Here is a 14209-nt window from a genome sequence, read left to right as displayed (position 1 = left end):
GAACAGAGAGTTAGCTAAGAGTTTTCTATTAGAAAGATTGAGTGAGAGTTAGCTGAGGATGCATAGAGCTGCCTAGCGTGCGTTAGCCTCGCAATAACGACTGCATTTTAAAAAGTTCTTTTACTCTATGAAAATCTATTTGGCCACTACCTGCATGGGAAAAAACTACGAGAATGAATACTATCTAAAACTTTATTTTAACAATTTATATACATAATTTACATAGAAAATATTTCTAAACTACACTAGCGCCATTTTACAAAACCTTAGTTTGTCTATTACTTATTATTTAATTGAAACTCTGTGCCTTATCAGGATAACTCTGGTTTCCGAAACGAATTTATTTTCGTTATTTTTAATATGGCTACGGTACTATTGACACTGCAGTTTATGAAAAGTCGGGGTTTCGTAAATTTAATCCATTTGCCATTCACTCATCGGCCACAATAAATCGGGGCCCTGCTTGGCGTAATGGTCTGTTATTATTTGCCTTTATATGCCTTTGCCCAGATATGAGTCATGATAGGATAGAAAAAACCTTGAGCTGCTATAATTTTGTATAACGATTAAAAATATGTGTGTTGCATGTGTGTATGTAGGAGTCTAGATCAAGGAAGACATGCGATTGAATCTCCATAATTTACATTTATATTCGGTATTTAATAAAAGGTCAACAATATTAGTGCCTTTCTAACTCAAATCAATAAACGACTGATAAATTTCTGCAGTATATTGAATTGGTAATCTTTATTGTTATGAATTACATTTGTCTTTTTAGGGCCGATTTTTCCATCGCCAGATAACTTTGACCGAACGAATATGTTTGACGTTTTGACAGCTTTTGTATCGAGAATATGACAAACGCCCATATTTATTCGTCACATAGAAGTTAACGGCCCTTAGACGCGTTTTTTTTACTTTTAGTCAAAGAGACACGTATAATGTTAACCTGTTTGAAGTAAACAAATGGCTAATTGATTTCTGAATCTACACTTAGTATTTTATTTCTACAAATATGTAACATTGATCATTTCATTTTGTATTCTATAGTAAAAAAGCCATTGAATCATGTTCTTTATAATATTTATTCTATTTGAGCAAAGCTGTTATCTATTATTTCTGTATGACACTTTAGAAAACTTTTTACTTCTATATTTATCTTTGTCATAAATCTATTTTATCTTTCTCATAATCTTAAGCCGGAGAAACTGTTAAGTAACAGCTATTGTCTATGGCGTGATATTTTCTTAATGAACTAGTTTATTTGTCAGTTATCGTTATTTTAATTGCTATATGCGACTTAGCAAGTGCAAACGGGTTTTATTATTTTATAGCTGCTTAAAATAGAAATATCGTAGTATAAATAATACTAATTATTTATTCTTTTTTTTTCATGGTACATTGCGTTTTATTATATTCATTTGGACTATTTGTAGGTTGCCTTTGTAACATAAATTTGTGGTTTATAACAAAAAAAAGATTTCAAGAAAAAAAAATACGATTATCCTAAACTAAAAATATCCAGGATAAACAAAGATTTTATCGAAATTTCCAACTTCGACTATCAATATTTCTTTAAACACTAAATTTTTACACAATTCGGTATTATTTATACTAAAATATAAAATACAAATATTTGTTTATCACACCTCATTTAACTTGCAAAACGAAAACCGACCGCGTGAGATTTTCATCAAATATTGCCATATGTAACAGCTCTTTAAATAATAATAGTAATATATACAAAATTCATAAACTTATATATCGACCGATTGTTAGGAATGTTTTATTGTCAATACAGAATGGAGAATGCTGGAATAACATAAAGTGGTTTGTAAAGCTATCAGTCTAAAATCATTCTCATAGTACCAACCACACGCATTAAACCCTTTGTCTGACACAGTCGGGTAAAAATGGTCTTTTACTTTTAAGTTAATTTTGTATAGCAATCTTTCCATGTATAGGCCTCATTGCTATGTTTCTAAATAAACAAAATAAAGGTAGATTTAGTATAAAAATAAATAAATTACTTATTTGCAAAGCTTAGGTTGTATGTTTATGTAATACCAACATTAACCATTGTGTATGAACTAAAGTACATTTCAATTAAATTAATAACATTTCTTTTATAAAATACAAAATATTTTTTACAACTGTGTCGACATGTTACACATGCAGTTTCTTTTTAAAAGTTATCTAACTGTAGGAGGGGATGCATATTAACCATGCACATGGTTTATTTTAGATGAAATATTATAAAGCAGTTTCATAAGTTAGGTAGCCGCCATATATTCAGAATAATATTAATATCAGCCTATATACACTGGGCACAGGCCTCATCCTTATCACGAGCTCACTGCGTGTTGTCGACTCACACACTATTTTCCTTCAACATTTGTCAGTGCCGTTTTCGAATAAATAAGAATGAAGGCTTTGAAAATATCACAAAAAGAATCAGGGAAATGATTTCCCTACATTTTCTGAAATCTTTTCCATTCTGCAAATATAAAAAAATAAAACAAAATTACCTATTTTAATTCAGGATTCCGTCTATCTACCTGCAAAATTTCATCTAAATTCGGACAACAATTTATGCTATATGTTGCATATCGACACAGCGAATATATTTCTATCTATAACATTTTAAACTAACTAACGTAACTTAATATAAACAAGTTCATGGTATTACAATATATTAATTTATATTCATGTAATAACTATATCATTATCGGTATGTGGCGCCCTCTGTACGTCGGTTTAAGCTGTGACGTAACTGGAACAATAAAGAAAAATGTAGACTTTTGACTCGCAACAACTCTTTTACATATTTAAGCCATCTACTAAAGACAATTCCTTTGGGAAGTTTATAAGAAAGAATTATTCTTAACATACAACATTCTCATTAGTTAATACAAAATTATATGGGAGTATAGTATAGGAAACTTTCATCTTAATCCGGTTAAAGGATGGTAAGACAGTTTTTTTTCCTTAAGAAAAATTATTGGTTATTTTTTTATGCACAGAATAAGTTCCTATTTAAAATATGATAGGTCCTGAGGTATGTGAGTCGCAGGACGAGGAAGACAAAAGATAACCAATAACGTAGTGCGTTTTTGTCTATAGATACACGATTACATATATTATTATGTATTGAAGCGACGCACTTCTAACTTGTCCCTTTGTTCGATGACCGTTCATCACCAAATATTAACGACCCCTTTTACTGCGTAACTCTGACACTAACAGTCATGGGATATTCAGTGCGACTCTGACTGGCCCCTCGTCCTGCCGGTCGCATAGGTACCTAATGACAGTTGCACGTTACCTGTGCGAGGAGCGGCGGCAGCTAGATGTGTATGGTGTAGAGCACCCTGGTGGTGGGGCCTGGCTATAGCGGCGGCGCCAGCAGCGCGCCGAACGGCAGCAGCGCGTCCCGCAGCGCCGCGCCCGCGCCCGCCGCGCGCGCGCTCGCCGCCAGCCGCGCCAGCGACGGGTACACACCTGACACACGGTACCAAACATTATTCGCTACTCCCGCAAACGTTTCAATCGATTTGGAACTGGACTTCGGACCCCGATACTAATTCGTGCAATTTCACAAGTTGTAATTGCAATTTCACGACGCGATGGTGGTAACACTCGATCTCTACTGTATATTGATTTGGTTTCGACAGTACCTTTTTAGAAGCAAATCGAAACATAATCAAAATATAAATAGAACCAAACCAATTCAAAGCTCTTTTTTTTTAGAAATCAAGTTATTATTTTGTCTAAACGAAGACGTTTTGTCATCACAAATATATTTACTATAAAACAGATGGGTGAGTAGGAATCGTAGGATCTACAGACTACATCGCATTATAAAAGGCACGAAAAAAGAAATATATACCGCCTACAGATAATCTGCTAGTGTAGGTACTGACCTATGAGCTTGTGCCAGGCCACAGCGTCGACCTTCCCGGGGGGCGCCTTCTTCATGGACTCTGTGAGGGTTGCCACCGCCTTCAGCACGAACGAGATCTCCGATAGCTGATGTCTGGATATGCGAATAGAAATGTAATTAAATCGCAAACGTAAAAATGACTGCCGATGCAAGGACAAAAGCTTAAAAATTTGTATCTTTTGTTTTAAAAGATTCAATAAAAAATTATAAACAATATTGTTAATGGAATTTCTTCAAGTAAAAGTGTTCCTCTTTACGTTTTAGTTCCATACTGACCTTGGAAGGGGTTCCGTGTTGTCCTCGTCTTGCGTGTACTTCGATATAACCTCCTGGAATCTGTCCAGCAGCGCCACTATCGCGAGCGGGTCCGTGTCGTCTGGGAACATAGATATTTTTCATGTAATAAGTGTCAAAAAAAATATCACCTTGGAATGAACAACATGTTAGGATCACATGTCATGTTAGGATCATGGTTACACGAACATATGTCCTAGGTATAGCAGTCAAGGTCACTAACCACTCCACCGACAGTCTAGTTGAATGTCAATGTGTATGCCTCTGTGTACTCACTCTCAACTCCCGCGAAGGTGTCGATGTCCTCCAGCATGGAGTACTGCAGGAGGGTCTCGAAGCACGTGCGCGCGAACTCTTCGCGTTCCTTTAGTTCTTGTTCATTTTCTGGGTGGGAGATAAATAATATGTTTTAGATTTTTTTATGATAGTTTTGTTTGAATGAAAATGGAAAAGGAAATGAAAAAGGAATGTAAGGGGTCCCAACTAACATCTCTCGGGGCTCAAGCCAACCTCACCTGCACGTGGTACATTCTGCTAAATAACAAACGAGGCAATGGCCACCCACCAACACGCTCAGGACCAGCGCGGTGGGTTACGGTCCAAATTCCCCCCTAATGAGTAAACGACTCCAAAACAGGCCCCAAGTCCCCGGCGACTCCGGTGGCTGTGTTAATGTGGACGGACGTGAGCATGGCCCTGGTGTCAGGGGTGCTAAGAATCTCCGGGTGAGATCGATCAACCGTCAAACGACCTCAGCAAATTGCATAACGGACTCTGATACACTTAACATCCTTACCTACAATGTAAGGACGCTGATGAAAGACGAACGGTTAGTAGAGTTAGAAAATGCTCTAAAAGATATCAACTGGGACATTGTCGGTCTATCCGAAGTTAGAAGAGTTGGCGAACATACAGAAGAACGAGAAGATGCAGTGTTTTTCCATTTCGGAGAAACTAACGGACTTCACGGTGTGGGTTTCATGGTAGCTAAGAAATGGAAAACTAATATTATAGAATTTAAAGGATACTCGGAACGTGTAGCAGTACTTAAATTTAGACTTACGCCTAGCAAGACTCTAACCCTTATTCAAGTATATGCACCAACATCTGCACACAACGATGAAGACGTGGAAGAATTCTACGATCTTGTTAACAAAGCATGTGATGAGAATAAGAGTACTTGGAACTTGGTCATAGGAGACTTTAACGCCAAGATAGGAAAGAGGCAGGCAACAGATTGTGATGATATCCTGGGTAAGTTTGGGCTAGGTGACCGTAACGAAAGAGGTGTTCGTCTGACACAGTTCGCTTTCGGTCAAAGTGTGCATGTAGCCAATAGCTTATTTTTCAAAAGACCGCAACGTCGTTGGACCTGGGTTTCCCCAGATGGCTTTACAAAAAACGAAATAGACTATATTTTGACATCAGACAAACATATAATAAAAAACGTTGGTATTCTCAATAAATTTAAGTACAACTCTGATCACAGACCACTACGCGCAAAAGTTCGATTTGATTTTAAACTTTATAGATATAAGCTTTTTACAAAACAAATTAAAAGACTTGATAAAGAGACACTTATTAATAATTATGAATATTTTAATTTAGAGTTGAGAAATAATTTTAAAGAACTAAAAATTGATGAAATAGATGCGGAAGAGCAGTACAATGATATAGTCACTGGAATTTTAAAAAGTTGTAAAAATATCAAAAGCAATAAAAAACACAAGCATATACTATCCGCTCATAGTCTTTCCTTAATAAACGAAAGATCAAAGAAAGAAAAAGGTACATCCGATTTCAGAGCAAAAGACAGAGAAGTTAAAAGAAGCATCAGAAGAGATCTAAGAAACATCAACACACATTTAGTTACAACAGCACTGCAAAACCAGACATCTTTGAGAGTTTTAAAAAATGGAATTACAAAGGGCAAAACATGGATTAATAGTCTTAAAGACAAAACAGGAATGAAACATTACAATAGAGACAAAATTATGGAAATAGCTACCGAATTCTATCAATCTTTATATTCCAACCACGACCCGCCTCATTCCAACACAGAGTACAACCTACCAGATTCCATTCCCTTGATTAGCGGTTACGAAGTAAACAGAGCACTCACCACGATGCGCTACAACAGAAGTCCTGGAGAAGATGGAATTACGACTGAAGCATTAAAACTTGGTTCGAAAACACTGTTACCCCATCTTACAAACCTGTTTAACACCATTTTAAAAACTGGAAAAGTACCTACTAAAATGTGTCATTCAAATATAATTCTTCTCCATAAAAAAGGAGATAAAAGCGAAATTGGCAACTATCGTCCAATAAGTCTGACATCACACATTTATAAAGCTTTTACTAAAGTAATATATAACCGAATAGAAAACTTATTAGATCAGCACCAGCCACCAGAACAAGCCGGATTTCGCCCTCATTTTTCAACTACAGACCACCTTCAAACCCTAAACCGAATTATCGAAAAATTTTCAGAATTTAATAAACCTTTATATTTAGCCTTTGTAGATTATACAAAGGCTTTCGATAGTCTAACTCATTCCAAAATTTTTACTGCACTAACCAATCAAAATTTAGATAAATCATATATAGACATTTTGAAAAATATTTATGCTAATAGTTCTGCTAGTTTAAAAATTAATACTCTTGGACCTTCTTTTAAAATTCAAAATGGTGTCAAACAGGGTGACCCTCTTTCCCCCAAATTATTTATTAGCACAATAGAGGAAGTATTCAAGTCACTGGCAGCCTTATGGAACACCAAAGGTATAGAAGTCGGCAATAAAAGGTTAACAAACCTTCGATTTGCCGACGACATAATACTCTTTGCCCCCACAGCTCTTGATCTACAAACAATGCTCCAAGAACTGAGCACGGCAAGCTCTGGGGTAGGCCTTTCAATGAGTCGGTCTAAGACTAAATTAATGACCAACACATTTAAACGTAGGGTAGAGGTAGATGGGCAGGAGATGCATTATGTCGATGAGTATATCTACCTAGGCCAGTTAGTCTCTTTCGAAAACAGGCAAGAGAAAGAAATCGATCGAAGAATCGAAAATGCCTGGAAAAGCTACTGGTCTATGAAGACGCTCATGAAGGGTGATCTGCCGATTTCCCTGAAGCGTAAGCTCATTGACATGTGTATCCTGCCCATCTTAACTTACGGTGCTCAGACCTGGTCGCTGACCGACTCGCAGAAATTCCGCCTTGGAGTTTGCCAAAGAGCTATGGAACGCAGCATTCTTGGTGTTAGGTTACAAGACCGAATTCCGAACACCACGCTGCGTTCCAAAACTGGGATTATAGACGTCGGCAAAAAGGCTGCCAGGCTAAAATGGGATTGGGCGGGTCATGTTAGCCGTATGGAAAGCAATCGTTGGGCCAAAGTCACCACACTATGGGAGCCAACGGATGGACGGCGTCGTCGTGGGCGACCTAGGAAGCGGTGGCGAGACGACCTTAACGCTTACCGCGCAGGCTGGTTCCATGCGGCCCAGAATAGAGAGTCGTGGAAGGATTTGGGGGAGGCCTTTGCCCAGCAGTGGGACACAGTGGGCTAGAGAAAAAAAAAAAAAAAGTTTTGTTTAAATATTTTATCTTTTCTTTGATTTTCGTAGTGTCTGGGAATATCAGTATCACACGGGCAGGGCTCCGGGTGGTACTGACTTTCAAAGACACTTTTAGGTCTTTTCGTTGCTGACCTGCTGAAGACTTTTCGTCAGCAATTTTGGGCCAACAATTAGGCCTTATGGTTTACCACCTCACCTCACCTGCTCGCGGAGGGCCCCACCAGCTGGACCACCACCCACACTGTGACCTGTACTCACGTATAGGCAGCGGCGGCTGCGTGTGCAGCGAGCCGGCGCGCACCAGCGCCAGCAGCGCGCGCGCGTGCTGCGGCGGCAGGCGGGGCCGCGCGCGCAGCGCCTGCTCGCGGAGGGCCCCACCAGCTGGACCACCACCCACACTGGGACCTGTACTCACGTATAGGCAGCGGCGGCTGCGTGTGCAGCGAGCCGGCGCGCACCAGCGCCAGCAGCGCGCGCGCGTGCTGCGGCGGCAGGCGGGGCCGCGCGCGCAGCGCCTGCTCGCGGAGGGCCCCACCAGCTGGACCACCACCCACACTGGGACCTGTACTCACGTATAGGCAGCGGCGGCTGCGTGTGCAGCGAGCCGGCGCGCACCAGCGCCAGCAGCGCGCGCGCGTGCTGCGGCGGCAGGCGGGGCCGCGCGCGCAGCGCCTGCTCGCGGAGGGCCACCACCAGCTGGCGCGCTGCACGGCCACCGCCCACACTGCCACAAGTGCATTATTCATATTAAAGTGACTGCACGTATAGACCAATGATTGAGGTCACCACGCCAAACCCACTGGCCGTAACGTGCGGCGAGTTCGATCCCCGCGTAAAACAAGAATTTTTATGATCAACGAAACCTTGTCGCGAGTTAGGGAGTGCAGTGCATGCATGTCAACCAGTGTACAAGTCTTGATGAAAAAAAAAGAATGGTACGTTAATTAAATTTTGGGAATTGACATGGGACTGAAATAGGAATTTAAAACCGAAAAATGTAGTCGAAGATTTTTCGTTTCGTTAGGCAAAATCGGTATTATAAGGCTATTGAGTCTGATGCAACACGTTACACAGTATACTCACGGCGGCTCAAACAGGAATGTCTCCAGCACTCTGGGTAACGTCTCCCAGAACTCTTTGTACTCCTCCGGGCTCTCTCGCGCGAGCGGGAGACCAGTGCTTAATACCTACAATATTATATTATGCATAAGTGAATCGATCATAGGTTAAGCTACGCTCGACGCAGTTGGTCCGAGTTTCGGAAGGCACGTGAAATTGTGGGTCCCGGTTGTTATTCATACATCTTTGACAGTCGTTACGGGTAGTCAGAAGCTTGAAAGTCTGATAACCAGTCTTAATAAGGGGTATAGCGTTGCCCAGGTAACTGGGTTGAGGAGGTCAGATAGGCAAGTCGCTCCTTGTAAAAACTACTTGTACTTAGCTAAATCTGGTAAGACTCGAACCCAACCCCAACATTGTCGGGAAAAAGCTAGGCCGATAGTATTTGACTAAATTTCCTAATTTAAATCTGTATTGTCCTTCAGACAGACTCCCGAAAGATTTTTTGTACTTATTATTCATTATATCACATCATCAAATAGTAAAGGAAATAAAAAGGCTTTAAAGTTGGTATTGGCGGCTAAAAACGTCACACGAGATTTAAATTAGTATATCGCCTTCCTTGTTTGTTTGAACGCGCTAATCTCAGGAACTACTGGTCGAAATTGAAAAATTGTCTTTGTGTTGAATAGACCATTCATCGAGGAAGGCTTTAGGCTATAAACCATCACGCTGCGACTAATAGGAGCTAAGATACAATGGAAAATGTGAAAACAACCGGGCAGGTATACCTAAATCATAACTTATATCTTCTACACACGGGGACGAAGTCCCGGGCAACAGCTAGTATTACAATATTTTCAGGTCACTTTTCCCTTTTTTCTAATGTTTAGCTTAAAAAATTGCAGAATTAATTCCGAGTGAACAAAATCTAGTGTGGCGCACTTGGCCGGAAATTAAAAAATAAATAAAAAAATAAATGCGGACAACATCACATACATTGTTCTAAACCCAAAGTAAGTTGCTGAAGCACTTGTGTTATGGAATTCAGATACAACGAAGGTACCACAAACACCCAGACCCGAGACAATGTAGAAATGTGAATTTTTACATTGACCCGACCGGGGATCGAACCCGGGACCTCAGAGCTAGCGACACCTTGAAACCGGTGCGTATGCCACTCGACCACGGAGGTCGTCAAGGATATTGAATTGTAAAGGATAGAGAGGTTTGGAAGGAAAAAGGGTAGGCCTTTGCCCAGCAGTGGAATCTAAAACAGGCTATATAAAAACTTATATATACCTGTAATAATAACGATGAGATCTGTGCAGTCTCTTCCATTTGTTCCGCGGTTTTCCGCCGCTTGTCTTGTCCATACTTGAGAACGGAGGAATGCAGCGCCTGTAATATAAAACACAGTTACAACCGAGTCTAAACTCTTTATAATTTTATGACAAATGTTGCGGAAACTGGGGTAAGTTGTAGCTAGAGTCTGACAACTAGTCTAAGGGGTAGCGTGTTGTCCAGGTAACTGGTTTGAGAATGTCAGATAGGAAGACAGTCGCTCCTTGTAAAACACTGATACTTTACTTCTACGTAGCCGAATCCGGTTCGACTGGAAGCCGACTCCAACATGGTTGGGAAAAGTATAGGATGATGTTGATGTTGCGGAAACTGAGGTTTGTTCTCTCGGACTACAGAATCCGGGATCTCAAAAGAACCGCACGCAATAGTGACACTTGCTAGCGACATCTGAATGGAGATATTGAGCTGCACGCCGTCATCCTGCTGAGTTAGTTAGGGGGGGGCTGACCAGCAGCAGGTGCGGCAGCACGTGGCAGGCGGCGGCGGGCGCGGCGCGGTAGAGCGCGGCGGCGGCGGCCAGGCAGCGCGGCGCCGCCCCGCCCGCGCGCGAGCTGCGTGACGTCATCCTGCTGAGTTAGTTAGGGGGGGGGGGGGGCTGACCAGCAGCAGGTGCGGCAGCACGTGGCAGGCGGCGGCGGGCGCGGCGCGGTAGAGCGCGGCGGCGGCGGCCAGGCAGCGCGGCGCCGCCCCGCCCGCGCGCGAGCTGCGTGACGTCATCCTGCTGAGTTAGTTAGGGGGGGGCTGACCAGCAGCAGGTGCGGCAGCACGTGGCAGGCGGCGGCGGGCGCGGCGCGGTAGAGCGCGGCGGCGGCGGCCAGGCAGCGCGGCGCCGCCCGGCCCGCGCGCGAGCTGCGTGACGTCATCCTGCTGAGTTAGTTAGGGGGGGGGGGGGGGCTGACCAGCAGCAGGTGCGGCAGCACGTGGCAGGCGGCGGCGGGCGCGGCGCGGTAGAGCGCGGCGGCGGCGGCCAGGCAGCGCGGCGCCGCCCCGCCCGCGCGCGAGCTGCGTGACGTCATCCTGCTGAGTTAGTTAGGGGGGGGCTGACCAGCAGCAGGTGCGGCAGCACGTGGCAGGCGGCGGCGGGCGCGGCGCGGTAGAGCGCGGCGGCGGCGGCCAGGCAGCGCGGCGCCGCCCCGCCCGCGCGCGAGCTGCGTGACGTCATCCTGCTGAGTTAGTTAGGGGGGGGGGGGGGGCTGACCAGCAGCAGGTGCGGCAGCACGTGGCAGGCGGCGGCGGGCGCGGCGCGGTAGAGCGCGGCGGCGGCGGCCAGGCAGCGCGGCGCCGCCCCGCCCGCGCGCGAGCTGCGTGACGTCATCCTGCTGAGTTAGTTAGGGGGGGGGGGGGCTGACCAGCAGCAGGTGCGGCAGCACGTGGCAGGCGGCGGCGGGCGCGGCGCGGTAGAGCGCGGCGGCGGCGGCCAGGCAGCGCGGCGCCGCCCCGCCCGCGCGCGAGCTGCGTGACGTCATCCTGCTGAGTTAGTTAGGGGGGGGGGGGGGCTGACCAGCAGCAGGTGCGGCAGCACGTGGCAGGCGGCGGCGGGCGCGGCGCGGTAGAGCGCGGCGGCGGCGGCCAGGCAGCGCGGCGCCGCCCCGCCCGCGCGCGAGCTGCACGACGCCGCCAGCGACGTCAGCGCGCCGAACAGGGCCGCCAGCAGCTCGTGGCGCTGGAGGGCTTCCTGAACAAACGGAAATCGTGTTAATGAGTGTTTTGTGAGACAAACGGGAAATGGAAACAATCTAACGCGCGTCGCTCACTTTAAAATCGAGGTACAAATACTAGAGTCGCGTCACGGTGGGTCACGACGCCCCCGCTTCACCTCGGCGTCGCCTTAAGCGGCACGCCGCTTTTACGCCTAGACGCTTTCCTTCACCTTCTGTATTTAGAAGCACTTTATTTTTATTGAACGACCTGCACCTAGTCCGCCCTACCTTATGCACGATGTCGAGACAGTGCAGCGCGTGCAGGCTGACGGGCGCAGCGGCCGCCAGCGAGTCCAGCGCGGACGCGGCCGCTGACGGCTCCGTACTGCACACGTGAGACAGGCACTGGCCTAGCTGGGTCACGTCCGCTGCTGTGAACCTGGGAGGAGGTTGTCACTCGGTAAGAATGTAGCAAGGAAATATATTGTGTGATCAATTATTAAAAAAATACCGGCGCTCGGTACAGAAACGTGACGCCATATTGAAGTAAAGGACTCCCGGTTCATGGTCGTCCTTCCAGTCACGCTTGAAGATTTCTTGCGTCGCGGGATGTTTCACAAACATTTGAGTAACATGCCCAAAGATACTCGGACTCGAAACATGCATTCGTGGATTACACAAATGCTTGTCCTATGCGAGGATCAAACCCGCGAGGACATAAGACCTGTTGACTCCGGGTTTGGCGCGATGGCCTCAACCACTCAGCTATCCGTGCAGCCAAAAATATAAAATTTAGTTTGACGACCACTTTCATCCCTATGTTAAAGATGGCTTAACTTCTAGGTCTGGTAGCTTCTATCTTCGAACTTTAAGCTGGAAACTGCATTCAAATAGGAGCAACCGTTCAAGTGCTATGTAGCGGTTGAACTACTAACTAAAAGTGTCAGCGTGCTATGCTGTGGAGTTTGCTGCGCCATATCTTCGTCACAGCTAGAGCACTTAGTGAGGAGTAAACTTTGATCATGTTTTTACAAGGTATAATAAACACAATATACTGGCTTGATACATTCACCTTACAACGATAAATCTGAGTGTAACCTACTATGCGTTGTTGCCGCTCTGACGCAACCCTAAATTTTACTTATAAAGCGACTCCCGCATTAAGAAATTTAATCCTTGTGTCGCGGGGGTTTACAAACATACAAATCACAGACACAAAGACACAGAAAAAGCATTCGTGCATCACACAAATCCTTGTCCTACGCGCGGATCGTAAACGCGACAAGACGCTCACAGTGGGATTGGCGTGGTGATCTCAACCACTCGGCTATCCTTGCAGTGATATGAACTTACGTGGGCCGTATGTGTTGGAAGATGAGTGGGAAGATCTGCACCAGCGTGGTGAGGAAGTTCTGTGAGGGGGCGTAAACCTCCACCGGCTTGCCGTCTTCTGACGCTGGAAACAAAAATGGAGTTCTAGCTCTTGTTCTAAAAAGTGGAGAAAATTAATAAATGATAATAATTCTCTATCAGTTGATTAATACTCATAATACTAGTTTTTCTTACTTTGACAGTAGATGGCGTCGTGTGAAATTTGTAGAATAATATTTATTCGTATAAAATTGAGGCACATAGACTTGGTTAATGCAATAAATTATTGGAGTTGGTTGGGGAATTAGCACCATATACACTTTGTTGTTTTGTGCCATAAAATTTGTATTTCCATCAAGGAAATTTGTACCTTGATGGACGTAAAAGGTATAAAAAAGGAAAGAGAGAGAGAGTGAACAGATAAAAGATAAAAGCGAAAGAGAAACGGGTATTTTAGGAAAACAAAATGTCAATGACGTTAGTGTTTTAACTTTGCACAGCGGTTTTTTTAAAATTTCATGAGTCGGTCAAGCCATTTCGTAGAAATTTAACTAATAACACTGCGGCACGAGACTATTTAATTTTAGATTTTTGCTTACGTGGCGGTTCAGAATGCGAGGAAGCAGCGATGTTGGTCCAGGCCGCCCAGGCCGCCGCCCACACGCGCTTCATGAGGGCGGGGTCCACGTCCGTCGCGCGACCCGCCGCCGAGACCACCTCTTGGAAAGACTTCAGGGCGCCCACTGACACCTGATTGTAATAGCGTAAGCAACTATTAAAAGATGACATTGGTTTTAAATATCTTGTATATTGTGAATGTTAGAGTATTTTTTTTGTTACGCATTCACATCTAATACGTCCAAAAAAATAAAACCTTTAGTCCAAAAAACGACACAAGCGGAAAGAAGTTTGTAAAAGGGGAATAACTATATCACAACTGTAACATTCAA

The 14209-nt window shown here is 44.3% G+C and overlaps 1 protein-coding gene across 2 annotated transcripts in view; it reads right to left on the bottom strand.

Moving 5' to 3' along the window:
• Positions 1-178: 178 nt before the first annotated feature.
• Positions 179-14209, bottom strand: part of LOC113498275 (protein MON2 homolog) — a 37645-nt gene continuing 23614 nt past the window's right edge. For both annotated transcript variants that reach the window (XM_026878229.1, XM_026878230.1), the window contains 12 exons: positions 13859-14009; positions 13242-13344; positions 12177-12327; positions 11750-11923; positions 10186-10284; positions 8908-9011; positions 8397-8548; positions 4514-4621; positions 4220-4319; positions 3924-4036; positions 3326-3501; positions 179-2773 (listed from right to left, as the gene is read on the bottom strand). In XM_026878229.1, the coding sequence (XP_026734030.1) occupies positions 3389-3501; positions 3924-4036; positions 4220-4319; positions 4514-4621; positions 8397-8548; positions 8908-9011; positions 10186-10284; positions 11750-11923; positions 12177-12327; positions 13242-13344; positions 13859-14009 (1368 nt within the window). In that variant the 3' untranslated portion in view covers positions 179-2773; positions 3326-3388. The remainder of the gene's footprint in view (positions 2774-3325; positions 3502-3923; positions 4037-4219; positions 4320-4513; positions 4622-8396; positions 8549-8907; positions 9012-10185; positions 10285-11749; positions 11924-12176; positions 12328-13241; positions 13345-13858; positions 14010-14209) is intronic.

The sequence above is a fragment of the Trichoplusia ni genome, chromosome 10 (assembly GCF_003590095.1).
Source record: "Trichoplusia ni isolate ovarian cell line Hi5 chromosome 10, tn1, whole genome shotgun sequence".
NCBI classification, from domain to species: domain Eukaryota; kingdom Metazoa; phylum Arthropoda; class Insecta; order Lepidoptera; family Noctuidae; genus Trichoplusia; species Trichoplusia ni.
Note: the sequence above shows the minus strand (reverse complement) of the source record. Positions and strands in the feature narration are given on the sequence as shown.